The sequence below is a fragment of the Lepisosteus oculatus genome, chromosome 12 (genome assembly GCF_040954835.1).
Source record: "Lepisosteus oculatus isolate fLepOcu1 chromosome 12, fLepOcu1.hap2, whole genome shotgun sequence".
Lineage (NCBI taxonomy): Eukaryota > Metazoa > Chordata > Actinopteri > Semionotiformes > Lepisosteidae > Lepisosteus > Lepisosteus oculatus.
The window spans coordinates 38,777,341-38,801,582 of record NC_090707.1 but is presented as its reverse complement, the minus strand read 5'-3'; the positions used below and the strand labels follow the sequence as shown (position 1 = coordinate 38,801,582).

Here is a 24,242-nt window from a genome sequence, read left to right as displayed (position 1 = left end):
TTTAAACGCAGTTCTACCGCTGGGCTTACGAGCTCCTGACTGGGCTCTGGGGGAGAGGGGGCAGTGCTGTCTGCACTCCGTGTGTCTGCCGTCAGTGTGTGTGACAGAAACCAGAAACGAGTTGGTGATAGAAGTTTTTTTTGCAGATGTGCAAGCCCATGCACAGTGATACACTTACTGCGGGAATGTGGACTGATCTGTTCGTCCACCTTAATAAAGGTGGAGGAAAGGCAATCAAAACACCATGAACACTGGTGGGGGAGGGGAGGGCAGATGACTGAATTAAGGGGTGTAGTTATGTGCTGTAGTGGAACTCCCCGCAGTGGAGTGTAATTACAACGGCTTGACCACTAGAGGCCGCCAGTGAGGCCTTTCACTCCTCCATCTTCAGTAACTGCTCAGCACAGACAGGGTCCCAGTGAGCTGTCAGAGTCTGACGAACTGTCAAGAGTCTTTTCAGGTCCTATAACCAGAAAGAATAAGACTGCAGAGATGTCAGAAAAAAAATACTTTACAAACCGATAGGAATTTTTTTGTGGTGAACATAGACACTGTCATGTTTTTAGAGACATTAAGAACCTTTGGTTTCCAAATCTACGCGTCCCAGTCTAGTATCTCTGGGGAAAAAAAGGCATGAGTTGTTTTTGTTCGGACCCATTGTAACATCTCTAGCAAAAAACGTTTGTTGTCCCCTTGAGGCAACAGCTGGCATTTTAGCAACAGGAGTGAGCAACTCTGCCAGGTGAGCACCAACTGCAAAAAACTGTTTTAAGGCATGAAAATATCTTTCTCTTTTACGTCAGGCTCTCCCCAGGCAAACATCACATTCACATTTGCGTCATACATCGCATGCATTTAACTATGACAAACGGCATTCCAGCGAGTACAAGGACGATGAATGGGTGTGTCTATACACAAAGAGGGGCGGGAGCGTGGCACAAGTTGCTCAGCCTTGCTGTAGAAGTTGATACCCCGGATTCTTTCGAGAAAGAGCTGGATGAGACCTTCCGATCGGCTCAGGAAACGCGCCTTTACACAAAGGGCGGTGAGAGGGTGGAACAAGCCAACACCCTGGTTTCTTTCAGAACACAGCTGTACAAGATCTTGGGACCAATCTGTTTCTAACTGACTACCCAAGAGGCTCAGTGGGCTGAATCTGGTGGCTCCTCTCCTTTGTGACGCTGACACGTTCTTCTGTTTTTCCACTGCAGTCAGAACCGAACGGCCATCTGTCCTCTCGGCCACCCAGCTGGGCTTGAGACAGGAGTCCCGGTTCTAAGCAGACGAAGTTCGGCAGTTGTTTAAATAAAACACGAATGCAGGCCTTCTTCCTGCTCCCTGCGCCCTTTCCATGCTTATATTTTTGCCAAACACACAACAGTAAGACCCTGGTCTTTTAATCTGGGGATGCCAATTGGCTGTTCCTAACCAGTTCGGTCGGCCAAACCCAAAACACGTTCCTCGCCCATTTACACCCAGCACAGCCTCGGCGCACACGCGTGTGCTAAGGACAGCTGTGTAGGAAATGGGAGATGGGAACAGATTTATTTTAACCACCCCTGTTACAGGCTGCAATGTCCCAAGCCCTTTTCTACTGAGCAATATTTTTGTACAGTAGACCCTTGTCTGACGCGGAGGAGGGGCGTTAAATCCCTCCAGAGCACAGCGATAAACACCTTCTTTAGCAAAGGGGGATACATGAACATACCCTGTAAAGCCACCCAGTTATTGAGGGGCAGAGCGGTGGTCCCGTGGCTCAGGATCTGTGCCTGGGGCTGGAAGGTTGACGGTTCGTATCCTGAGGCCGGCAGAGGAATCCTACTCTGTTGGGCCCCTGAGCAAGGCCCTTCACCCCAACTGCTCCAGGGGTGCTGTATAAATGGCTGACCCTGCGCTCTGACCCCCAGCTTCTCTCCCTGTCCGTGTGTCTCGTGGAGAGACACACGAGACACACAAGCGAAAAGACGAATTCCTAATGCAAGAAACTGTGCAGTATATGGCCAATAAAGTGATCTTATCTGATCTTATTTTGTAAGGCTACTGAACCCAAACAGAGTATAAAAACTCTCAAAGAAAAGGACAACTGGAGAAGTCTGCACTGCAGAACTGCATGTACAAGAAGGGGTGTCACCAGTTATACGAGAGACCTCGCAGCACTGAATGGAAAAGGACGTTCTGCAAGATCCGGCTGGTTAGTCTTTGCACAAGGGCCTCTGAATTATAACCTAGCCGCGCTGCAGGCAGCTGCAGGTGAGGTTCAGTGGTGCCGACAATCCGAGACCGAGAGCTCGTTCTCACACTGTCGTCAGGAGTCACGGGCCACTTGACCAGGTCCACTCGCTGAAGCCCCTACTGAAGGTGTACAGTGAGTTACACTGTGGACTGTGCTTCCCAAACAGCACATGAGGACCTGCGTGGTGTTGTGAGGTGAGGCAGTTCGGCCCTCTGCTTCTTCCACCCTGTCGTGACAAGGCTCTGATAACCCGTGCTGCTAGGGCTACTTTTCCACAGCCCCACCCAGAACCCAGTGCTGCAATCTGATAACGACCGTACAAGTCCTGAAGACCCCAGAGACAATCGACTGTTTTAATGCCGCGCCTTCGAAAGCGAAAGCTTCCGTCTCCGAGAGGCACAGCGCAGTTCTATCGGGAAGCTGTGACCCCGCCGCAGGTCGGCTGACACCCCAGCCCTCACCGCACACGAGGGCTGGAGCTGTGCCGCTCGCACGCACAGCAAAACCGAAAGCGCGTCTGCGCTGTGCGGGCCGGCAGCCGATTCCAGGAACCCGCCCTGGGGCAGACTTCCCTCCGCTCAGCTTCCGAAGAGGCCACTGCCAGCGTCCCTGCCCGGATCCCGCCGACAATGGGTGAGTATTTTTAAACATGTCTTTCGCACCTGAAGGGAAGCGCAGGGAGCGTTTTGAAAACGACGAAGCTGCAGGGGGAGAGGGGGGCTGGGTCGTTGGCGGGTGATGTTGCGAAAGCGAAAGTAATTCGGCAGAACAAAAGCCGCCATGTCGCAGATCATAATTCACCTGTGCCACTCCTTTTAACAACATTACCGCAACAGGCAAAATAAACACTACAAAACAAGAACACGTCACACGCATTCTTCTGTGTGTCCCGAGAAGGAGAAAGACGTGGCAGAGATTGAAGCCACAGAATGACGCTCGATGCTTCAGAATGGCAGTAGGAGATCCGAGGCGAGAAATCAAATAACACAGATATGCAGAAGAATTATAGGACGATTCTAGAATAATAAGGATCAGTCTTTAGATCATTCTACAGGAACAGCTCGTGAGTGCAGATTGAGAACTAGTTGCACAGGGCACAGCCTGGCACACACTATTGATTAGCACACAATAAAACATCCCTGCACGCAGAGCAATGAGTCATTAAAAAGTGTGAAGTCCCTGCTCCATTCAAAGTTCTCTGTGTGCTTACGTACTGAAAACAGCGCTGTTCCAGGAAGGAAGTGAGAGCCACAAGCTCTCCTGTTTTTCTTCCTGCCTGTCTCACAGGGGATTCGGGTTAAAGTTTACGCAGACGCTGCACAGAATATAATCGCAGAGAGGAGGTGTGCAGAGAGATTACAGCCACACTGGACGCTCCGCCAGGTTCTGGGGGGGTTCCTGCACTGGGCTCGACATCTGCCGATCTCCAAGCAGAGTCGGATTCAGAAATGGCTGCTCTGACAGCCGGCAGAGGGATGTACCAGCTGAAAGAGATGCTGCTCAGAGGGCGAGATGTCCCAGTCCGAGTGTGAACGGGCCCAGTTTGGAGGGCCTGGACGATTGATCAAGACGACAACCTCGTACACTCCTCCTCCCCTTGAGCAGAGACAGGCTTCTGCCCGGTTTCGCGCTGAGAATTTGAAACCCAATCCCGGGAGGTGCGAACAGTGAAAAACGGACACGGCGCATTAAGGCGAGTCGTGAATAGACAGAGCATTCAGGCAAACCCGGGTGCGAGGAGCCAGTCGGTGTCACCGATGTCCGGCTGTACTCTGAAAGGCAAATGATGGATATTGTAGAATAAAGTTTATTTTTTTTTAAATGCTCCCCCCATGGCTACAATATTTTTCCCCCACTCCTGAAACCAGGCGAGGCAAGATTAGACATGCTTTTCTGTATATCAGGTTAACCTGCTTATATACCTCGCTCCCGCCAGAAAGTTAAAAAAGAAAACAGCTCAGCTAAGCTAAGGGGGCTGTTTTTTCTTTAGTCAGCACGCTCCAACCTCCTCTAGAGGAGCGGGCATCGGGGCCGACGCCTGCAGAGCACCGCACCAGCCCTGGCCTCTCCTCCCACCACCTGCACACCTGTAGGAAGGGGTTCCGAGTGACAAACAGGGCGCCAGCAGTCTGTGAACATGCAGTATCACACCCTGAGCTGTGCTGGGTGGATTCCTTACAGTGCTGAGTCCGCACCCCCTGGTTACAGATCAGGTTACCGAAATCAGATCTCTCGGGCCTGTGCTCTGATCAAGGCCACAGTGCTGGTTTTTCTTCTTTGCCCTTAAAGGGACAGACCTTCATTTCTGTCCTGACAAGTTTTCTTTGGTTCCATGTTTTGTCCTTGAATTGTCCTTGAAGCCCTCAACAGGAACGATGAGAGAATTGTGCTTGTAAATGTTCAGAGAATGTGATTCCCTTCTTTGCCAATATGTTTTGTTTTGTTTTTATTGAGAAAAATATTCTGCTATGGACCATTCTTAGATGTCTCCCCATTTGAATTAGATTTAACCAGGTGAAGATTAACGAGATTTCTTCGTTCTGTTAGAGGTGCGTAGAACGTGTTCTGGAGGAACAACAGAGCGCTTGTCTTTCAGATCCCAGTCACCCGTCAGAGCTGCGGCTCGTCCTGCTGGGACAGACCGGAGTGGGGAAGAGTGCCACAGGGAACACCATCCTGGGAGCAGAGGAGTTCCCGTCTCGCACCAGCGCCTCCGGCACGACGCGGCACTGCCAGAGAGGATCGGTGAAGATCAAGGGGAGGCGCGTCACTGTGGTGGACACGCCTGGACTGCTGGACACTCGGCTCTCCCCGGAGGAGACTCGGTTCCTCAGGGACCGCTGCCTCTCCCTGAGTGACCCCGGCCCCCACGCGCTCCTCCTGGTGGTGAAGGTGGGGCCGTTCTCAGACAAGGACAGGAGGGCGGCAGACTGGGTCCGGGAGCTGTTTGGAGAGGAGGCTCTGAGGTTCACCGTGGTTCTGTTCACCCGGGGAGACGACCTGGAGCAGCAGAGCCTGGAGGAGTTTGTCCGGGGGAACAGAGACCTCCAGCTGCTGGTCCAGCAGTGCGGGGGCAGGTGTCACCTCTTCAAGAACAAGAGCAGGAGTGACCGCGCCCAGGTCAGAGAGCTGCTGAATCTCATAGACAGGATGGCCACCGACAACATGGGCTTCTTTGTCTTCTCCGAGAGCCAGAGAAGAGATGCAGAAGTTGGCAAAAACCGATCGATGAGAGAAAAGCCAGTCGTTGAAGAACTGCCTACCTACAGTTATAATAAAGGTAGGTTATAAAATCGAGCAGGAGTTCCTGCTATGTGTGTTAATTTAGTGCAGATGGGAGGGCTCCAAGACAAACAGCATGGGGCAACAGCTTTAAATCAAAAGATACAGTAGTCCTTCACATGATACAGAATTAAAGCCCCGACACTCATACAAGTTAGCTTGTTGGAAAACGTGGATTCGAATAGATAAGAGAATAGAAAGATACAGTCAGTTGTTTTGTTTGTTAGACAGAAAGTTTTGAATTGTTTTCTCATTAAATAGACGACCGCTGTTTGTCAGGCGCGGCCCAGGGGGAGCGAGACGAGCGCCTGCGGATCGTGCTGGTGGGGAAGACCGGGGCTGGGAAGAGTGCGACAGGGAACACCCTCCTGGGCAGGGCGGAGTTCGAATCCGACGCCAGCCCGGCCTCGGTCACGTGGACCTGCCGGAAGGGGACGGGAGAGGTGGCGGGGAGGCCGATAGCGGTGGTGGACACCCCGGGGCTGTTCGACACGCAGCTGTCCGGCGAGGAGATCCAGAGGGAGATCGCCAGCTGCGTCTCCCTGTCGGCGCCGGGGCCCCACGCGTTCCTCGTGGTGATCCAGGTGGGGCGCTTCACCCAGGAGGAGCGGGAGACGCTGGAGGTGATCAAGGGCATCTTCGGCGAGGAGGCCGGGCGGTACACCATCTGCACGTTCACCCGAGGGGACGACCTGGGCGGCAAGGCCATCGCGGAGTACGTCCGCGCGGCGGACCCCGGCCTCCGCGACTTCATCCGGGGCTGCGGAGGAAGGTACCACGTCTTCGACAACCGGACCGGCGGCCGCGCCCAGGCCCGGGAGCTCCTGGGGAAGGTCGACCAGATGGTGGCGGCCAACGGCGGCGGCTGCTACACCAGCGAGATGTTCCGGCGGGCGGAGGCGGCCATCCGGCGGGAGCAGGAGCGGAAGCTGAGGGAGCGGGAGGAGGAGATGGGCCGGGAGAGGGAGGAGATGCGGGCCCGGTACGAGGAGACCCGGCGGAGGCTGGAGGAGGAGCGCCTCCTGGGGCGCGGGCGGATCCGGGAGCTGGAGGGCGACCGGGAGAGGAGGGAGCAGGAGAGGCGGCAGCTGGAGGAGAGCCTGCAGGCGCTGCGGAGACAGATGGAGGAGATCCACAGGAAATACGAGGACGAGGCCCGGAGACGGGCCGAGGAGTTCAACGCCTTCAAGGACGAATACGGGAAGGAGGCGAACAGAGCTGGAGGAGGAGGAGGAGGAGGAGGAGAGAGAACCGCCGAGGCCGGGCAAAGAGCGGAGCAGAAATCGATCAAGACAGATGTGAGATTTACAATGGTAAGCCTGTGCGTTATACAGTAAAGCACGACGCCCGCTCCAGTCACAGGTCGGCCAAGCGCTAAGCTCCGAACATCTGAGGCAGATTGAAGTTCTTCAGCCCCACAGCACGTTACAACGGGTAATTCTCTACACACGGGCACTTGTAAAAGACACGAACCGCTCTGAACAGATCGATATCACCCCACCTGTGTGGTTCAGGACAACCTGCACCATCTCGAACAAGTACAACTATACAAAACATCATCGACGGCCCAGGCAGTTCTGGTCCAAGTATTTTAGCGCCTTAAGTGTGTAGGTCTGCATTATAAGCGTGCGGATGTTACTGTAGTCACTTGTTAAATTAAAATATACATATATAAGGTTTGAATTCACAGTTGTATCGCTATAGCAATGCAGTAAACGTGCATTTTGAAAAGACACAGAATAGTACACGATTTAGGTAGAAAGTTACACAGGGACGTGTTTAAACACCGTTATAAAAAAAACCCATCGTCCTCCATCGTACACTGGAGACCCACTGGACCACATTTAAAGTTTTTTTTTTTAAGAATAAAACATCGACTACAGAGCCCAAACACGGAACCGGAACCGATACACCACTCGGGTAACACATATCCCGAACCCAGCCGGTCGGTTCTGGACTGAGGGACTCATAGGACCCTTCCCTTCGTTGTTACAAAAAAAACTAAAATTTCACAGACTCGTTCGTTTATTTTTGGTTTTTATTCGCTCATTTTTAATTTTTGAAGCGTACCCAGCGGGCCTCGCGCCGTTCCCTCAAGGAGGGGGGAAATTGGCGCGAACTGGGGGAGTTTTGTCACTTTTTAAACCATAAAAATACAAAAAAATCACTAATACAGACATGGGATACTGTATATAAAACAGCAACTTGCTGAAAACAGAAACTCGCGTCTGCTTTTGACCTCACTGATCGGCTCAATCTCTCCAGACTCTCACAGAAAAGTCATCATACAATCGCCTCAAAGCGCCAGTTTATCCCGTCCCAATCCAAACCCTCTTCGCAAGCTAAAGAAAAAGCCAGAAGGGACTTACTGTACCCCTCCTTCTCGTGTGCGTCGGCCGCTCGCTTTTTCCTCTTTCCGTGGATTTCTGGCGCCATTCCCGCCGCCGGCCGCAGGAGCGCAGTTCCACCGGCGGCCACGGGGGGGCGCGCCGCGGCCATCACTGGCGCAGCCCGCTGGGCGCACCCTGCCAGCACACGGGCAGAAACTGCTCCTCCCTTCATCCTCCTCTTCTTACACTTCCGTTTCTTTCACGGAAAGGCTTACTTAGGGATACTTAAGCCTGCATCGCTCGTTGTCGCTTCGACCATGATACTTGCTCGTTAGGATGCGCATTAAAAGAAGCGGTCTGTAAAACAGACCCAAGGGCGCGTCACCCAATGCAGGACTGTGAGAGCTGTGCGGAACCTCACCCCCATTTAACTTTTTTGTCATGTGTAACTGTCCTGTACCCCTGACTGAGTTAAATGGACTCTTGTGTGTATTTGTTATCTGTTATCGTTTCAATAAAAAAAATCTAAAAAGAAACTTGTTGCACCCTTTATTGTCCTGGATGGGAAGTGTACAGGCAGGTACAACACTGTAAACAACACATTTAGCACGACACGAACGCGCTTACACAGAGGAGGCACGCCGAGTCGCCCCTGCACTGCAGAAAATAAAGCAGTCGCTTCTTTGCTTCAGTCTTCAGCGGCCGCGCACCTCTCCCAACACTCCGAACACTTGACTGCGGAAGTCCATGACTTGGGCCGAGGCTGACAAACAGCGGGTGCTGTGTATTTAATGTTGTCCCATGATCTCACCGGGCGGGGTGACGTTTACGCGCCGGGCTCACGGCCGCTGGGGCTCCGCTCTGACGTGGGGCAGTCTGTGGGGGAGTTTGCATGCTGTGCCCTGCGATTTTTGCCCCGGTGGTCAAGTGTCCCCCCAGGGTCCGGACAAGCGGGTGTTACCCGCGCCCCGTGCCTCTTGACCGGGTGAGAGTGTACGGCGCGCTGGGGACTGCAGCGTCTCCCCGTGTGGGTGAGCTACTGGAAATGAACGCCTCTGCGCCGGTGCAGTTATAATAATAATAATAATAATAATAATAATTTATATAGCGCCTTTAAAGGTGGCTTCTCAAAGCGCTTAAAAGTTCCCTTTCCTGAGCCCCTGGTACGAGTGAAGCCCGTGCACGGTGACTGGTAACGGCACGGAGGGATGAGGAGGGTGAGGAGGGTGAGAAACTGCGATGAATGAGGACGCCGGTCCCACCGGTCCCACCGGCTGCACAGCCCGGCTCGGCGGAGGAGCGGCTGTCATCCAACAGTCCCAGGGTCGCTATAGTTACAGGGCGGCGGCCTGAGGCTGACGTCAGCCCAGCGCCGCCCCCCCGGACGCGCTCTCCTGCCGGCGCTGCGGGCAGGGCAGCCCGGGGAGGCGCTCACACTCGGAGGAGGCGTCGAGCCGTACCCCCGGACACAGCCATGGCGTCGCTGCGGGCAGCGGAGGGGACAGCAGCGGGAGGTAAGGGGCTAGTTCACCGGCCCGAATGTCGCTGTAAGAGACCGAGCGAGAGAGAGACAGCGCTCCAGGGCAGAGTACAGTACAGTACAGTACAGAGGACTGAGCCGTGTGTTCCCATCAAGCTGCAGACAAGGAAGTTGTGGACACTCTCTAGGGTCCAGACCGACACGCAAACACTTCGCCTGTGCCCTCTATAAACAGACACGTTTGACTATAGAGACTTTAACTCTATAGTCTACACCCGGACATGATCAGGCTCTGTAAATGCTGTACCTAAGCTCTATAGTGAACAGTATAGGAACCAGTAAAGTTCATTCCTGCTGAAAAGAGAGGTGAGTTTCGGTGTGGGGGTACAGTCTAGACAGACCTGTTCAGGCAGTATTTTGTGATTTTTATCCCTCCCGCTGAGCTCGTAGAAAAGACGTTTCACTGCCTGCAACTACTAGTGCTGCTGCTGTATTGTTGTGCAGTTGATAAATCAACTTTGATTGATATATAGTAAATACCTAAACTCGGTGGTGTTCAGTATATACAGTCATGTTCAGGCTATATACAGTAGTAAATACCTAAACTCTGTGGTGTTCAGTATATACAGTCATGTTCAGGCTATACAGTAAATATCCACACTCTGTGGTGTTCAGTATATAGTCATGTTCAGGCTATACAGTAAATACCCACACTCTGTAGTGTTCAGTATATACAGTCATGTTCAGGCTATACAGTAAATACTCACACTCTGTAGTGTTCAGTATATAGTCATGTTCAGGCTATAAAGTAAATACCCACACTCTGTGGTGTTCAGTATATAGTCATGTTCAGGCTATACAGTAAATACCCACACTCTGTGGTTTTCAGTATATACAGTCATGTTCAGGCTATACAGTAAATACTCACACTCTGTAGTGTTCAGTATACAGTCATGTTCAGGCTATACAGTAAATACCCACACTCTGTGGTGTTCAGTATATAGTCATGTTCAGGCTATATACAGTAAATACCCACACTCTGTGGTGTTCAGTATACAGTCATGCTCAGGCTATATACAGTAGTAGATGTATAAACGTGACCGGCTGGCCCTGTGGTTCCCTGCAGGCGAGGCGGCGGCCCGGCCCGGCCCGGAGCTGAGGCTGCTGCTGGTGGGGAGGCCGGGCAGTGGGAAGAGCAGCTCGGGGAACACCATCCTGGGCCAGAGCGCGTTCCGGGAGGGCGCGGCCACGCCCGTGTGCCGGAAGAGGAAGGCGACGGTGGCGGGGCGGCGCCTGGTGGTGGTGGACACGCCGGGGCTCCTCAGCGGGGACGTCCCGCCCGCGCGCGAGGCGGCCGAGCTCCGGCGGGGCCTGGCCCTCTGCGAGCCGGGCCCCCACGCCGTCCTGCTGGCCGTGCCGCTGGGGCGGGTCAGCGCGCAGGACGGCCAGGCCGCTGAGCGGCTCGGCGCCGCCCTCGGGGAGGGGGCGCTGGCCCGCACCCTGGTCCTGTTCACCGAGGCGGACCGGCTGGGGGGCCGCGGCGTGGAGGAGGTCCTGCGCGGCGAGGAGGGCGCGCGGAGGGCCGTGCAGCGCTGCGGGGGCAGGTACCACGCCCTGGACAACCGCAGGACCAGCCGCTGCGGCCAGGTCCGGCGGCTGCTGGAGAAGGTCGAGGCCATCGTGCAGGAGGGCGGCGGGGGCTGCTACAGCGCAGGGGAGAGTCCAGGGGCGCCGGGCGACGCCGCCGCAGGGGAGAGTCCAGGGGCGCCGGGCAACGCCGCCGCAGGGGAGAGTCCAGGGGCGCCGGGCAACGCCGCCGCAGGGGAGAATCCAGGGGCGCCGGGCGACGCCGCCGCAGGGGAGAGTCCAGGGGCGCCGGGCGACGCCGCCGCAGAGGTGACACAGTTTTTCGGCCAGCTGGCTCTCGGAGGGGTCTCATCCGGCTGTGTCCGAGCCAGGGTATGGGCTTCCACAACACGGCTGGGCAGCCTGTTCCCCACCCCCGCCCCCCTCTGTGTGAAGGGGCACCACCTGGTGTCAGTTTTAAATGCACTTCCACGCCGTTCTCACCCGTGTCCTCTGGCTGCTCGCCCACTGCTGGTGCCGAGGAGATCTGCTGGGTTGAGTGGGCTGTCGCAGCCCTTGGTTCTGAATCCGTGTCTCAGGCCACCCTCTTTAATCTTCTCTGTTCCAAACGAAACAGACCCGGTCCCTTCAGCCCGTCAGTGCGGGACACCCAGGCAAACCCAGGACAGCATCGGGCTGCTCTTCTCTAGGAGGATTCCCGAGCGGAACTGTCCGTCTGCTGAAAGTGTACGACCCGTGACCTCCCCCTGACCGGAGTTCTGCGGTTTTGATCCCGTGTCTCTGTCTCCCCGTCTTTCACAGGAGGGGTCCCCAGGGCCCTCGGGGGCCGAGGGAGGGCCAGACGAGTCTGGTCCCGCCGAGCCGGAGCGGAGAAAGAAGGAGAATCCGGAGGACACCCCGAGCGGGGAGCTACCAGGCAAGGGACGTCGATCCTCATCCACATCATTTCACTCCGCACCCTGGCTACCAGGAATCCGAACATCGGAACAGGAAAATCCGAACATCGGGTCCAGAGAGGAGTTTCCCGATCCTGCGGTTCCTGCGCTCCGGCATCCCTGCTCACCGCTCCTTCTCCCTCTTTCCCCTTCCCAGACGAGCCCCTGGAGGACTGCCTGCGGATCGTGCTCGTGGGGAAGACCGGCGCGGGGAAGAGCGCGGCCGGGAACACCATCCTGGGCCGGCCGGCGTTCGCCTCCCAGGCGGGCTCGGCCTCGGAGACGAGGGCGTGCCAGAAGGAGCGGGGCGTGGCGGCCGGCCGGCGGGTGGCGGTGGTGGACACGCCGGGCCTGTTCGACACGGAGCTGCCCCCGGGGGACACGCGGCGCGAGCTGGCCCGCTGCGTGGCCCTGGCCGCGCCGGGGCCCCACGCCTTCCTGCTGGTGGTCAGCGTGGGCCGCTTCACCCCGGAGGAGAGGGAGGCCGTCCGGCTGATCCGGGCCACCTTCGGCGAGGCGGCCGGGCGCTACACCGCGGTCCTCTTCACCCGGGGCGACGACCTGCGGGGCGAGCCGATCGAGGACTACCTCCGCCGGGGGGACCCCCGCCTGCGGGAGCTCGTGGCGGAGTGCGGCCAGCGGTACCACGTCCTGGACAACAGCCCCTCGGGGCCCCGCGCCCAGGTCGGGGGGCTGCTGGAGCTCATCGGGGCGATGGTGGAGGGCAACGGCGGCAGCTGCTACACCAGCCAGATGTTCCGGGAGGTGGAGGCGGCCATCCAGCGGGAGCAGGGCCTCATCCTGCAGGGGAGGGAGGACGAGGCGGCCCGGGAGGAGACGCTCCAGCTGGCCCGGTACCAGAGCCAGGTCCGGGAGCTCGAGGCCCGGCTGCTGGAGGAGGGGCAGAGAATGGAGGCCGAGAGGCAGGAGAGGGAGGAGATGCTGAGGCAGATCGAGCAGCGGGTGCGCAGGGAGCTGGAGGAGCAGGGCAGGAGCCAGAGGGAGGCGGAGAGGAGGGAGTGGGAGGAGCACCAGCAGCGGAGAGGGGAGGAGAGGCGGCGGCGGGAGGAGCAGCGCAGGAGGGAGGCGGAGGCCGCGCTCCGGGAGCGGGAGGCGCAGCTGGAGCAGCTGAGAGGTGAGCTGCGCGGGACACGGCAGGCGCAGCAGGAGAGCGGGGCGCAGCAGAGCCTGAGGGCCAGGCAGGAGGCCGAGACGTCCCCGGCGGTCATCGCCCAAGTCGTGGGGAGGCTCGGCCGGCTGGCCATCGGCGCGGCCATGGCGTTCTTCCTGGGGCCGGCGGCCGCCAGGGCGGCGGACCCCCACGTGGGCGAGCTGGTGGACTGCTTGGTCCCCCTGGCGGCCGCGGGGCTGCGGAAGGCGGCCTGCAGCATCCAGTAGGGCTCGGACCGCCCGGCCCGCTGGACCGGCGCGCCGCGGGACACCAGCGCAGCTCGGGACCGTCGCCCCCTGCGGTTGGAGGCGTGTGCGTAGCGCGTTCCCAAGGAGATGGACCGGGCGTCTTGAAAACGATGGGCTGCAGATACAGGAGCAAGCCCTGCCCGCGGGGCTAAGATAAAGACACGCTGTAGACAAGATTCATGACAGATGAAAATACAGATGAGCGAGATGCGCTCTCTGCTCACAGGATATGGGGATCAGCACGAACTCCCCTTCGCCACGCACATTAACACGGGACACCAAGGAGACCGAAAGAACAGAACAGGAGTGAGTTTCAGGGCAGGGTCTGGGTGTGCTGAGTGACATGCAAGAGTGTGACAACAGCTGCACTTCTCTGTGTTGCAGTATGTTTTATTTCTATCTACAAGATGATTTTTATATCCCTGCGTGGCAATGAGAATTGTAGTTACAGCAGAGCTGCCACTAGAGGCCGCTAACGTCCGCCTGGAGTTTCACCTGAAGGGCATTGTCTAGTTTATCGGTGGTGGGATGTGAGCCTCATTCTCACAGGGGGATGATTTCAGAGGATTTGGGCTAGAAAATCCAGAACTGGGTGGTGGGTTGTTTTAGAGCAGGTCTGTGGTTAAAGTCTGTGGAATAAAGACTCCTTCAACACATGTCTCCTGTCTGTCCTGAGTTTCATGGCCTCACTCCCGAACTCGCAGCTCCCTTGGAGCAGGTGGCACAACGCTCGCACCCTGAGCTCAAGGGCTCCGCGTGAAGGCGGAGGTGTAGGAGGTACCGTGGAGTTTTCCAGGTGCTATCCCAGAAAGCACCTGCTGCACGCGAGAGAGGGTTTGGGACGATCCGGGATTGGGATGATGGATCCAGGCGAGGACGGTGTTAGTGCTGTTGACACGGGCTCAGTTTTAAAACTAGAGACCAGAACTCCCAACGCTTTCTGAAGAGGAAGGAGTGTAAACGTTCTCCTGCTCCACAAACTGTACATTTGATGTTGATAAAAGTTACTAATGAGAGGAGGCCATACAGCCCACCCACCTCGTTTGAGAATTAGTAGCTATCTTAATTATTGACTGATTGATTGATTGGGGTCCGCTGACAGTGGCCAGATAAGCTCCTTGGATCAACAGGACGCAGTGAGCTCTTCGGGAAGCGGATCAGCCTGAATAGCGTTGCTTGCCTTCTGTCTGAGAAGAGCTGATTTTCAGAGCCGCCCTGCCTTCAGGAAAACCGGAGACCGGAATGGCAGGGTGGCTGCCGAGCCGTAAACGATCCGTTATTTAAAAAGGGCCATCGGCGTAAAACGGGCCGGATCTTCACGTAGCGCGAGGTCTGCGTCCGCGTGACGGGGCGGGAGGTCCCGGGCCCCTGCTGCCAACGGACACGAGGACCGGAGGGAAGGGAGACGAGCGCCGCGCCGGGCAGTACACACGCGGACTCTCCCCCAGGGCTGGGAGGTGCCGGGGATTCTGGGAAGAGAGCGATGAAAGCAGGCTTGTCCGCAATCCGGACGGGAGCCGCAGCCTCGCCCGGCCTCCTCTCCCCCCTCAGGCTCCGCCGGGGGGGAATTCCAGAAACACGGCCTCCGTAACGCTTCCACAACAACAGCGAGGTGTTCTTCCTCCCCGTTGCAGGCTGTGGGTCTCCAGAGCGGAGGCAGGATGGGACCGGAACGGCAGGCGCCGTGCCAGGAGCCTCTGCGGACTTCCTCCGGGATCGGGATCGGGCCGTGGCGCCGAGCGGCCCGAGCTCGGGGCCCCCGCTGCGGCTCGTCCTGCTGGGGAGGGCCGGCGTGGGGAAGAGCGCGGCGGGCAACGCCATCCTGGGCCGGGAGGAGTTCCCGCGCGGGCCGACCGCGGCCTGCCGGAAGGGGAAGGCGGAGGTGCGCGGGCGGCCCGTCGCCGTGATCGACACCCCGGCCCTGTCCCGGACGGGGGGCTCCCCCTGGGGAGGGGCGGGGCGCGAGGTGGTGAGGTGCTTCTGCCTGGGCGCCCCGGGGCCCCACGCCTTCCTGCTGGTGCTCCGGCTGGGCCGGTTCTCCCGGCGCGACGGGGAGGCGCTGGAGCTGGCGTGCAGGACCTTCGGCCGCGGGGCCGCGCGGCACGCCGTGGTGCTGTTCACCCACGGGGGCGAGCTGCGGGGACGGCCGCTCGAGGACGCCATCGCCGAGACGGGCGGGGGCCTGGCCCACCTCGTCCACCAATGCGGGGGGCGGTACCACGCCCTGGACCTCCGGCGGGCCGGCGGCGGCGCCCAGGCGGCGGCGCTGCTGGAGAAGGTCGAGGCGCTGCGGCGGGAGAACGGGGGCGGCTGCTACGCCGGCGCGGCGTTCCGGGAGGCGGAGGCGGCGGTGCGCTGGGAGCAGGGGAGGATCCTGCGGGAGCGGGGCCCGGAGATCCGGCGGCTGGAGCAGGAGAGGAGGGGCATCTTCCTCGGGCGGGTCCAGGGGGAGGTGCTGGCGGAGCTCCGGCGCCGGGAGGGGGAGCGGGCCAGGGAGGAGGCGGAGCAGAGCAATCCGCTCATCCGGGCGGCGCAGTGAGGGGCTGCCCAGCGCCCCCCGGGGCTGGCGGGAGGAGTACAGGGAGGCGAGCAGACGCTGGAGTCCTCCTGCAGCCCCCCCTGCACTGGGGGCTGGACAGAAGCCCCCTCTCGCCCCCCGTTCCTGTAGTCACCCCCGTGCAGAGAGTACAGCTCCTGCAGATTCGGTCTGCAGGCGATTATATCACATTATGTTATTATATTATAGTCGATACTCATCGATAAATCAATAAACACCGCGATACGCTTCCGTACAGACGGGACGAATCGACGCTGGTGGATAATTGCGCGACACCCTCAGGCAAGCACGCAGAGCCCACAGAAAGCTCCGGGCGAAATAATTCACAATCGCATCTCCGCAGACACGTGAGAGGTACTGTACTGGGTGAATCTGCCGATACCCAGGCTAAGAACGGGTTGATACGCTAATAAAGCAATATAGCAATCTGCAATTTCCCTCACGGGATCAATAAAGTATCTATCTATAGAACTTTTCGCTATAATAAAGATTTTAAGATGACAGTAAAAAGAGGTTAAACTGCTCAGAGGAAATCTTTGGAAATCGATTTCAATATCGGAGGTGGGAATGAGTTTTCAAACGGTTGTCAATTAAAAGGTACGCAGATGTGTGTCGACACAGGGAGAGTCTCCTTGACGAGTTCGGTTTTATAGTGCGACTATGATAAAAACTCGTCTTTCGGGGTTAAAATTCCGGTCCCGTGCGGGTCCGAACCGTCAGGACCGGCACCGGTGTGTCTGTGGGCTGAAACTCGGTCCGCCCTCCTGAAGCGGACCTCGACGTCCCGGTTTACAGGGAAGTCAGCGAACCGGCCGGACGGGCATGGCCAGCGGCAGAGCGGACCCGGGCAGGACCGGAGGTTCCGTTTTCAACCCGCTCGACCGACCCCGGAGCGAGAGGCGCTGTTGAGGACCTACCCCGCTCCAACGCGTGTGAAGATCCGACAGCCGGGGGGAAAATGATCTTCCTGCAGGGAGGAAGTTTATTTCTCGGAAGGTCCCGCTGTGCGGATTTCAGGCGCAGAGCGACGTGGACTCCCGACTCTCCACCGCCTGAGCTCTCCGAGGGAGAGAGACCGGCGGTCTCCAGCGCAGGACACCGTCCCTGTGACAGCGGAACAGCCCGAGGCGCCGCGGCAAAGATCTCGTACAACCGCTGGCGCAGGTCCTGCTGCTGCGCCTACATACTCGACACTCGCCCGCCTCGGGCACCTCACAGGCCGCTGTACCCGCGAGTTCATCACACGGGCTCACCGCCTGAACCCCCGGGGGTCGCCAGCCCAGGTCCAGGGAGGGTGGGGGGGATCTCCGCAGAGCCCCAGTCGAGCCGGTCTTATAGCCAGGCCGGCTGTGTCCGAAGACGGGGAACACCTGTGCAGTTCCGAGGAACAATCGAGTAATCCTCTCTGTGCCTCACCTGCCGCACTGAGCCCGGTTCCGCTGCTCCAGGTGCTCAGAAAGGCAGGCTACACGGGCGACAGAACCGCAGGTTTTCAGTTCAGCTCAGCTCCTTCCCGGGTTGATGGGACCAGACTGATTTAAACCCACGGGCGGAGAAGTACTGCAGAGCGAGCTGCCGATTCTCGGAATGAAGGCGCTCGGTTGATCTTCGCTGCTCAGGGGACCAGCGTGACGTCCCGGGAGAGAAAGGACCCGTGAGATATCGCAGGGGACCCTCTGACGATGAGGGGCCCATACACCGAGTGGCAACCAACTCTTCATTACCGCCGAGCGGGGCAACGATCCCCGCATGCTTCTGATCACACGTTCACTATTCCTGACATCGATCAGACCTCGTGCACGAATGATCAATATTCCCGATTTGTTCTGAAGTGCGATTTCGGGGGACACGTTTTGCAGTGCTCATCTTATCCAGTCAGCTTAGCGTTGACTGGGCACAGGGGTTAACCCTGTCTGGCAGACGAGCTAAATAAACTGATCACAGCTCAATAGCTGAAGGACTTTGGAGTCTCCCTTCTTCTGCGCTTACTTTGGCAGCTCCTTTTACATTAGGAGTACTGCAAAAACTGTGTTTTTGTTCCAGACACCTGCAACCCTTGGTGTAAAGGAAGCACCTCCTGTCCTTGGTTTTAAACATTCTTCCCTTGACTTTAACTACTTGTGCTGAAACGTTTCCCTGCCGCGGTACTGTTGAGTGAGTGTTCCGCAGAGATGCCATCAGGAGAAATGAAAACAAGCGTGCCCCCTTCAGAGGAACACGTAAAGCTTTCTATCGGGCTGAAAAGAACAGAGGCACAGCTTTTCGGTTGTGGAGCCCATGTTCCGGTTGCGTCTCTTCTCTCCAGCAGGGAATAAAACTTTACCTGTTCCTTCGCTGACGCAGCTCCCTCCTTGAATGTCTCCCTCTTCATACCCGCACAGCCAGAGAAAAAAGAAGCCAGCTTTCGGAGGCGGTTGAAACGCTGTCTGTACCTTTATTGATGCACAGAGGCAGTAAGACACCTCACACGCAGACCGCGGGGGCCCCGCCCCTTCCGCTGGTGGGCGGGGACAGACCCCGCACAGCAGGCGAGGGGGCGGGGCTCTGGGTTAGTCTCCTCCCCTCCCCCTCCCTTATCGTGCGAGGAACAGATCCCGCGATACTTTCTGCGACGCAAAATCGAGGGACAGGGCGGAAGAAAGCCGCCAGCCAACGAGTTTAAAAACACATACAAGAAAAGCACCTGTAAGAAACAGCGCTGGGAACACCGGGGCAGGGGGCTCAGCAGCACACACTCTCGCGCAGACGGGGGGAGGAAATGTAACAGATTTCAGCCAATGAACAAGCTCGCACAATTAACCAATTAACATGTAACTTGTAAAAATCTCCTCTCAAAACACCCAGAGTCTCCCCTTGTCTGCCACCTTTACCCCAGGAGGAGGCAGACTCCCTGCATCTCTTTGTACAAGGCACTGCAGAGAGAGGACAGGACCAGAGCTGCAGACTTCTGCGGCTGTTGGCTCTGGTAACAGTGAGCAGGCCCCCTCCCAGCACCAACCACCCCGGGGCAAATAAGGGGCACTGACCCCTGCTGGCAACTGTGTACAGGCTAAAGCACCACAGGCATATATTGAGAAGAATCCCTTTAACGCTCCTTCACACACACAGACAAACTCAGGCGTCCCCACTGGCTGAGGCACTGAGGGCCCAGGAGAGACCCTTCTGGGAACTGATTGTGGGCTCCCCTTGTCCCCCAGTTCTGGGTGGTCCGCTTGCCCCTGTCACAGGTTCGGGGGGGCTCCGTGAAGCAGCTCTGGTCTGAGAGTGAAGGTCGCACACGCACACACAGGACAGTGGTGGCACAGCTGGCGAAGGAGGGGTGTCGTAGTGTGGCAGAGTCACGGGAATGTGGCGAGGGGGGTCGGGAGGGGGGTCCCCGCCGTGCTGGTCCAGGCGTGGGGGGGAGAGGGGGCAGAGGGGGCGGGGGCAGGTGGCAGAGTTCACACTGGCATGGGCAGACTCATCTTCCCACTGCCCCTCAGCACTGCGGAGAGAGAGGGAGAAGACGGGTGAGGTTACTCGGTCGCCCAGAAACGTCGGTGCGCCCCGAAACTGGCAACAAGCCTGAGGTATGCTCGGCGCCCTCAGACACATCCATCCTCCCTGCAGGTCAGGGGCACAGGGCAGCCCCAGCCTATCCCAGCAAGCAACAGGCACCAAGCCATCGCAGGACTTGCACTCCACACGCCTGATCGCACACGCGCTGCCCACGCCCGACCCCATACCCACTCCACACGCCTGACCGCACACCCACTCCACACGCCTGACCACACACCCACTCCACACGCCTGACCACACACCCACTCCACACGCCTGACCACACACCCACTCCACACACCTGACCACACACCCACTCCACACACCTGACCACACACCCACTCCACACGCCTGACCACACGCGCACTCCACACGCCTGACCGCACACGCACTCCACACGCCTGACCGCACACTCTACACGCCCGATCGCACACGGACTGCCCACGCCTGATCGCACACGCACTCTACACGCCTGATCGCACACGCACTCTACACGCCTGATCGCACACGCACTCTACACGCCTGACCACATGCGCACTCCACACGCCTGACTGCACGCCCACTCCACACGCCTGACCACACGCGCACTCCACACGCCTGACCACACACCCACTCCACACGCCTGACCACACACCCACTCCACACGCCTGACCACACACGCGCTGCCCATGCCTGACCGCACGCCCACTCCACACACCTGACCACACGCGCACTCCACACACCTGACCACACCCCCACTCCACACACCTGACCACACCCCCACTCCACACACCTGACCACACCCCCACTCCACACACCTGACCACACCCCCACTCCACACGCCTGCCCCACCTCTGGTGAAGTAGAGGTAGAAGAAGTCGCAGTAGAAGATGGTCTGCACCACGCCCGACACCACGGCGATCTGGTCGAAGAAGCCCTCCGTCTGGTAGCGCCAGACCCAGTTGGCGATGTAGAGCGCTCGGTACAGGCCCAAGAAGAACAGGTAGTGCGTGGTGATGGACTCGGCCTCGCCCGTCTTGGTGATCATGAAGAGCTGCGGCAGGATGGCCACCGACTCCAGGTAGATGGAGAAGGTCCACAGGATCTGGGGCCGGAGAGAGAAACACCTGTCTGTCTGATCCAGGAAACACCTGTCTGTCTGACCCAGGAAACACCTGTCTGTCTGTCTGTCTGAGTGATCTGAGATACACCTGTCTGTCTGACCCAGGAAACACCTGTCTGTCTGTCTGTCTGTCTGTCTGTCTGTCTGAGTGATCTGAGATACACCTGCCTGTCTGATCTGGGAAAAACCTGTCTGTCTGAGTGATCTGAGATACACCTGTCTGTCTGATCTGGGAAACACCTGTCTGTCTGTCTGAGTGATCTGGGAAACACCTGTCTGTCTGTCTGTCTGTCTGTCTGAGTGATCTGAGATACACCTGTCTGTCTGATCCAGGAAACACCTGTCTGTCTGACTCAGGAAACACCTGTCTGTCTGTCTGAGTGATCTGAGATACACCTGTCTGTCTGGGACAGCTGAAGCAATGGGAGGGTGAGACCAGTGGGAAGCGCTGTGAGATGAGACCAGCGGGGGTGGGGTGAGACCAGCAGGGGGCGCTGTGGGACACAGGCGCACTGAGCCGTACCTCCAGGGGGGTGAACTCGCTGTTCTCCAGGAAGGACAGGCCGGCCACCGGCACCAGCAGGAACTCCACACGGAACGAGTCGTTCTCCGAGTCATAGGAGCCGCGGAATCGCATGTAGATCAGGTAGACCGTGGCGTACGCCAGGATCAGAAACACCACCTGGAAACAACCGGATCACAGACACCGGGATCAGAGACAGAGGATCAACGACACCGGGACCACAGACACCGGGATCAGAGACACTGGGATCAGAGACACGGGATCACAGACACTGGGATCAGAGACACTGGGATCACAGACACGGGATCACAGACACGGGATCACAGACACGGGAGCAGGACACAGAGCACATCAGGGGCAGACAGGACCGGGGTGCTGCACTCGCCTTCATCACAGTGTTGTAGATGGAGATGAAGCTGGTGAACAGGTCCAGGTATCTGGTGGTGAAGACCAGAGCGAACAGCACCTGGCTCTTCCCTGATATACCTGCAGACACACACAGTGGTCAGCACTGTCCCCGGGGTGCTGTATGCGTGGAGTTTGCATGTTCTCCTCATGCTAACCTGGGTTTCCTCCTGGTACTCTGGTTTCCTCCCACAATCCAAAGACAAGCCGGTAGGTTAACTGGCTTCTGGGAAAACTGTCCCTGGTGTGTGTGTGTGCTTAATTGGCAATGTTTAGCTACTGATTGAGGACGCCTACAAAATCTGAAGAGCTGGAGACCATTGGTATGAGCTGTGCTAACATGACTCTGCACTAACATGCAAAAAACACTGAGTCACTTTTCCACAGACACATGCGCAGAGCCCCACAATGCACAGACGCATGCGCACAACAGACACACACAGACAAGTCCACACAGACACACACTTGCACACGCAGACAGGTGCACACAAACACACGCACACACCTGCACACGCAGACAAGTGCACACAGACACACACAAACACACAGGACTCTCAATGGCCTATTGTGTCCCAGCAGGCTCAGATCTGCTTTCCTAAACAAACGTCTTTCTGCTCTGATGTTCCTGTTTCACATCCCAGCCCTGCACCGGTCCTGTTCTGACCCGCTGGCAGCCGGGTGAGAGAGACTGCGCTCAGGAACAGCCCTCAGAGGGACGCTGGGGTCACGCAAATTAGCCCCCATGTCAGTTAATCGGGGTCCCGACCCCTGACCTCCAGGTTCCAGGGGGTGGTGTGGAGTTCCCACCGCCCGGGGGGCTCGCCGCTCCGCAGCGACGTCATCCCCCGGAACTTCCACCGCGGGCGCGCGGGGGGCGAACCCTCGGCCGCTGCCACGTCATAATCTCAAGGAGGACACGAGCATCCTGGTTCGAGTCGGAGTGACGTCATGACAGGATTCTTTCATTTATTTTTTGTTGTTGTAGAGACAGTGCAAGCTCCCGGCTGGGACATCGCAGAGTCAGATCGAGTCTGTTTACCTGTCGTAAACCTGTCGCTCTGCTCCCACTCACACCTGTCCTGCCCGCGTGTTTACAGGCTCTGAAAGCTCTTTTTCAAGGCTCTCTGAAACGCAGGACAGTAGCTCCGTACACGCGTCTTTATTCGTCGTTAAGAGAGCTGTAGCAGCGCTCTGTTGAACATCTGTTAACAGCCTGCGCTGCAGCTGCGCAGCTCCGAGCACGGCCGGGGGTCCGGGTCCCAGCCCAGAACCCAGTGACCCAGGAACAGACAACTCCAGCCGCGTCTGTCCCGGGGGTCCCCGGACCCCAAGAAGCGAATCAAGCCTGAGAGTCAAGCCCGCTGTTCGCCGGACCTGAACGAGCTGAAAACCGCTTCTAAACTCAGAAACCCGACTCCTGAGGGCCGGAGCTGTAACTGTGGAAGAGCTGTCTGCGCGCTGGGAACACACAGACGGCGCTCGAGTCGGAAGAGCCCGCTTGCCCCTGAGCTCAGCACCCCCTCATTACAAAGCCCGGGACGTGCCAGCGGGAAAGCTGCTGTCCCTCGTCAGTATCCCCGGGAATCTTCGTTCTCAGAACCTCCCTCCTTCTCTAAAAAGTCGTCTCTTAAATTCTGCAGAAGCGCTGTCGAAGCGACAGAAACTTTTTCGCCCGACCCCCTGCCGTCTGCCCCTCCGTGCAAGCGGGCACGGCGCGCCGAGCTGTCCGACGGCGACCTGGACCTGAGGAATGCGCGACCCCCCCGGGGGGCGACGGTCCAGCGCCCGGGCATGCTTGAACCCCGAGCCAGCAACCCCCCAGAGCACGACACGTACCTGCGCACGACTTGGACCTCCAGATCTTCATGAACAGGATGATTATGGCCAGGAGATGCGACAGGTCGCCCAGAAGCCGAAAGACATTCATCGTGTTGCTCGATCTCTTCCAACTTCTGTCCAGACACGCGTTCTCTCTTGTTAATCAGAAACTCCACCTTTCGAGCGAACCGCAAATATATATATATATGTGTGTGTGTGTGAGAGTGTGTATCTGTCTCAATCACGCCGGACCGTGGCAGAAGTTTGTTGGCATAAGTAGTTGAAAAAGTGCATCTGAAAAGACTGGCGATACGCTCTGCACGCCGTTTCGCGAGCTGGGAGTCCGACTCTGTCCTGCCGAACCAGTCCTGTCCGCCCCCCGGTGTCGAGATGCACAGCCGCCCGGAACTTGCGCGCCGTCTGCTCGAAGGAGTTCTGCCCCGTTCCCCCTAACACAGCGCTGCAGGAGTTTGCCGACCCGTCGTGCGCATCCCTGCCCGGCCAGTACCTCGGCCACAGTGGGTGACGTGGCTCACAGGCGCAGTAGGGCTGTGGGCTCCGGCAGGGACGCGCGCGCGCGTGCCCGCTCGCTCGCGGCGCGTGTCGGGTTACAGCTCCGGGATCCGCCGACAGAAACCCCGCGCTCCGGGTTTTAAAGGGGAGTGGCACGGAAAGATTTCTTTCACGCGGTTTGAGACGTCAAGCTCCGGTTTAAACGCTCGAGTGCTTTGTTTACAGGACTGCTCATTTTTTTTGTCCCTCTTCGAGCGCATCCTGGAGAATCCAGACCTCTGAGGTCGACTTGGTGCGTGTGTGTGTTAACGAGGTGGTCGCCCAAGCAGTAAGGCGCACAGGATTCTGGACAGACTGGCCCGTGTGATTCTCATCCGCAAGTGTCTACAGTTCCCTGAACAGGCACTGCACCGAGCCGAAAGGCATAATACTGTGTATAATAAGACAGGACTATCACACGTATGTGTGTTACATACCCGATGTATTCGCTATCTGTGTCTTTAAGAGATGCTTCAGTCTTC

General features: G+C 57.9%; 3 protein-coding genes across 3 annotated transcripts; 2 read left to right on the top strand and 1 right to left on the bottom strand.

Annotated features, from left to right (window-relative positions):
- The first annotated feature begins 2,530 nt into the window (after positions 1–2,530).
- On the top strand, positions 2,531–8,381 carry LOC102685207 (GTPase IMAP family member 8-like). Its single transcript, XM_015359676.2, has 3 exons — positions 2,531–2,866; positions 4,830–5,513; positions 5,777–8,381. The coding sequence occupies exons 1-3, from the start codon at positions 2,863–2,865 to the stop codon at positions 6,850–6,852; spliced, it is 1,764 nt and encodes a 587-aa protein (XP_015215162.2). The 5' UTR covers positions 2,531–2,862; the 3' UTR covers positions 6,853–8,381.
- An 88-nt stretch (positions 8,382–8,469) lies between these two features.
- LOC138242062 (GTPase IMAP family member 8-like) lies at positions 8,470–15,906 on the top strand. Its single transcript, XM_069196998.1, has 5 exons — positions 8,470–9,359; positions 10,452–11,284; positions 11,714–11,828; positions 12,005–12,982; positions 14,901–15,906. Exons 1-5 carry the CDS (start codon positions 9,089–9,091, stop codon positions 15,803–15,805), a joined length of 3,102 nt encoding a protein of 1,033 aa, XP_069053099.1. The 5' UTR covers positions 8,470–9,088; the 3' UTR covers positions 15,806–15,906.
- A 2,326-nt stretch (positions 15,907–18,232) lies between these two features.
- On the bottom strand, positions 18,233–23,787 carry kdelr3 (KDEL endoplasmic reticulum protein retention receptor 3). Its single transcript, XM_069197051.1, has 5 exons — positions 23,227–23,787; positions 21,371–21,471; positions 20,986–21,144; positions 20,192–20,444; positions 18,233–19,307 (listed from the first exon to the last, which is right to left on the bottom strand). The coding sequence occupies exons 1-5, from the start codon at positions 23,315–23,317 to the stop codon at positions 19,264–19,266; spliced, it is 648 nt and encodes a 215-aa protein (XP_069053152.1). The 5' UTR covers positions 23,318–23,787; the 3' UTR covers positions 18,233–19,263.
- Between the last annotated feature and the right edge of the window lie 455 nt (positions 23,788–24,242).

Excerpts from the sequence above, each read along its gene's own strand:
- LOC102685207 (XM_015359676.2), top strand. Across the intron at positions 5,514-5,776 it reads TACCTACAGTTATAATAAAG|ACGACCGCTGTTTGTCAGGC; the intron begins GTAGGTTATAAA and ends CTCATTAAATAG.
- LOC138242062 (XM_069196998.1), top strand. The coding sequence starts at position 9,089 with ATGAGGACGCCGGTCCCACCGGTCCCACCGGCTGCACAGCCCGGCTCG. Across the intron at positions 11,285-11,713 it reads CCGGCTGTGTCCGAGCCAGG|GAGGGGTCCCCAGGGCCCTC; the intron begins GTATGGGCTTCC and ends CGTCTTTCACAG. Across the intron at positions 11,829-12,004 it reads CCCGAGCGGGGAGCTACCAG|ACGAGCCCCTGGAGGACTGC; the intron begins GCAAGGGACGTC and ends TCCCCTTCCCAG.
- kdelr3 (XM_069197051.1), bottom strand. The coding sequence starts at position 23,317 with ATGAATGTCTTTCGGCTTCTGGGCGACCTGTCGCATCTCCTGGCCATA. Across the intron at positions 20,445-20,985 it reads GCGAGTTCACCCCCCTGGAG|ATCCTGTGGACCTTCTCCAT; the intron begins GTACGGCTCAGT and ends CTCCGGCCCCAG. Across the intron at positions 19,308-20,191 it reads CTACCTCTACTTCACCAGAG|TGCTGAGGGGCAGTGGGAAG; the intron begins GTGGGGCAGGCG and ends CTCTCTCCGCAG.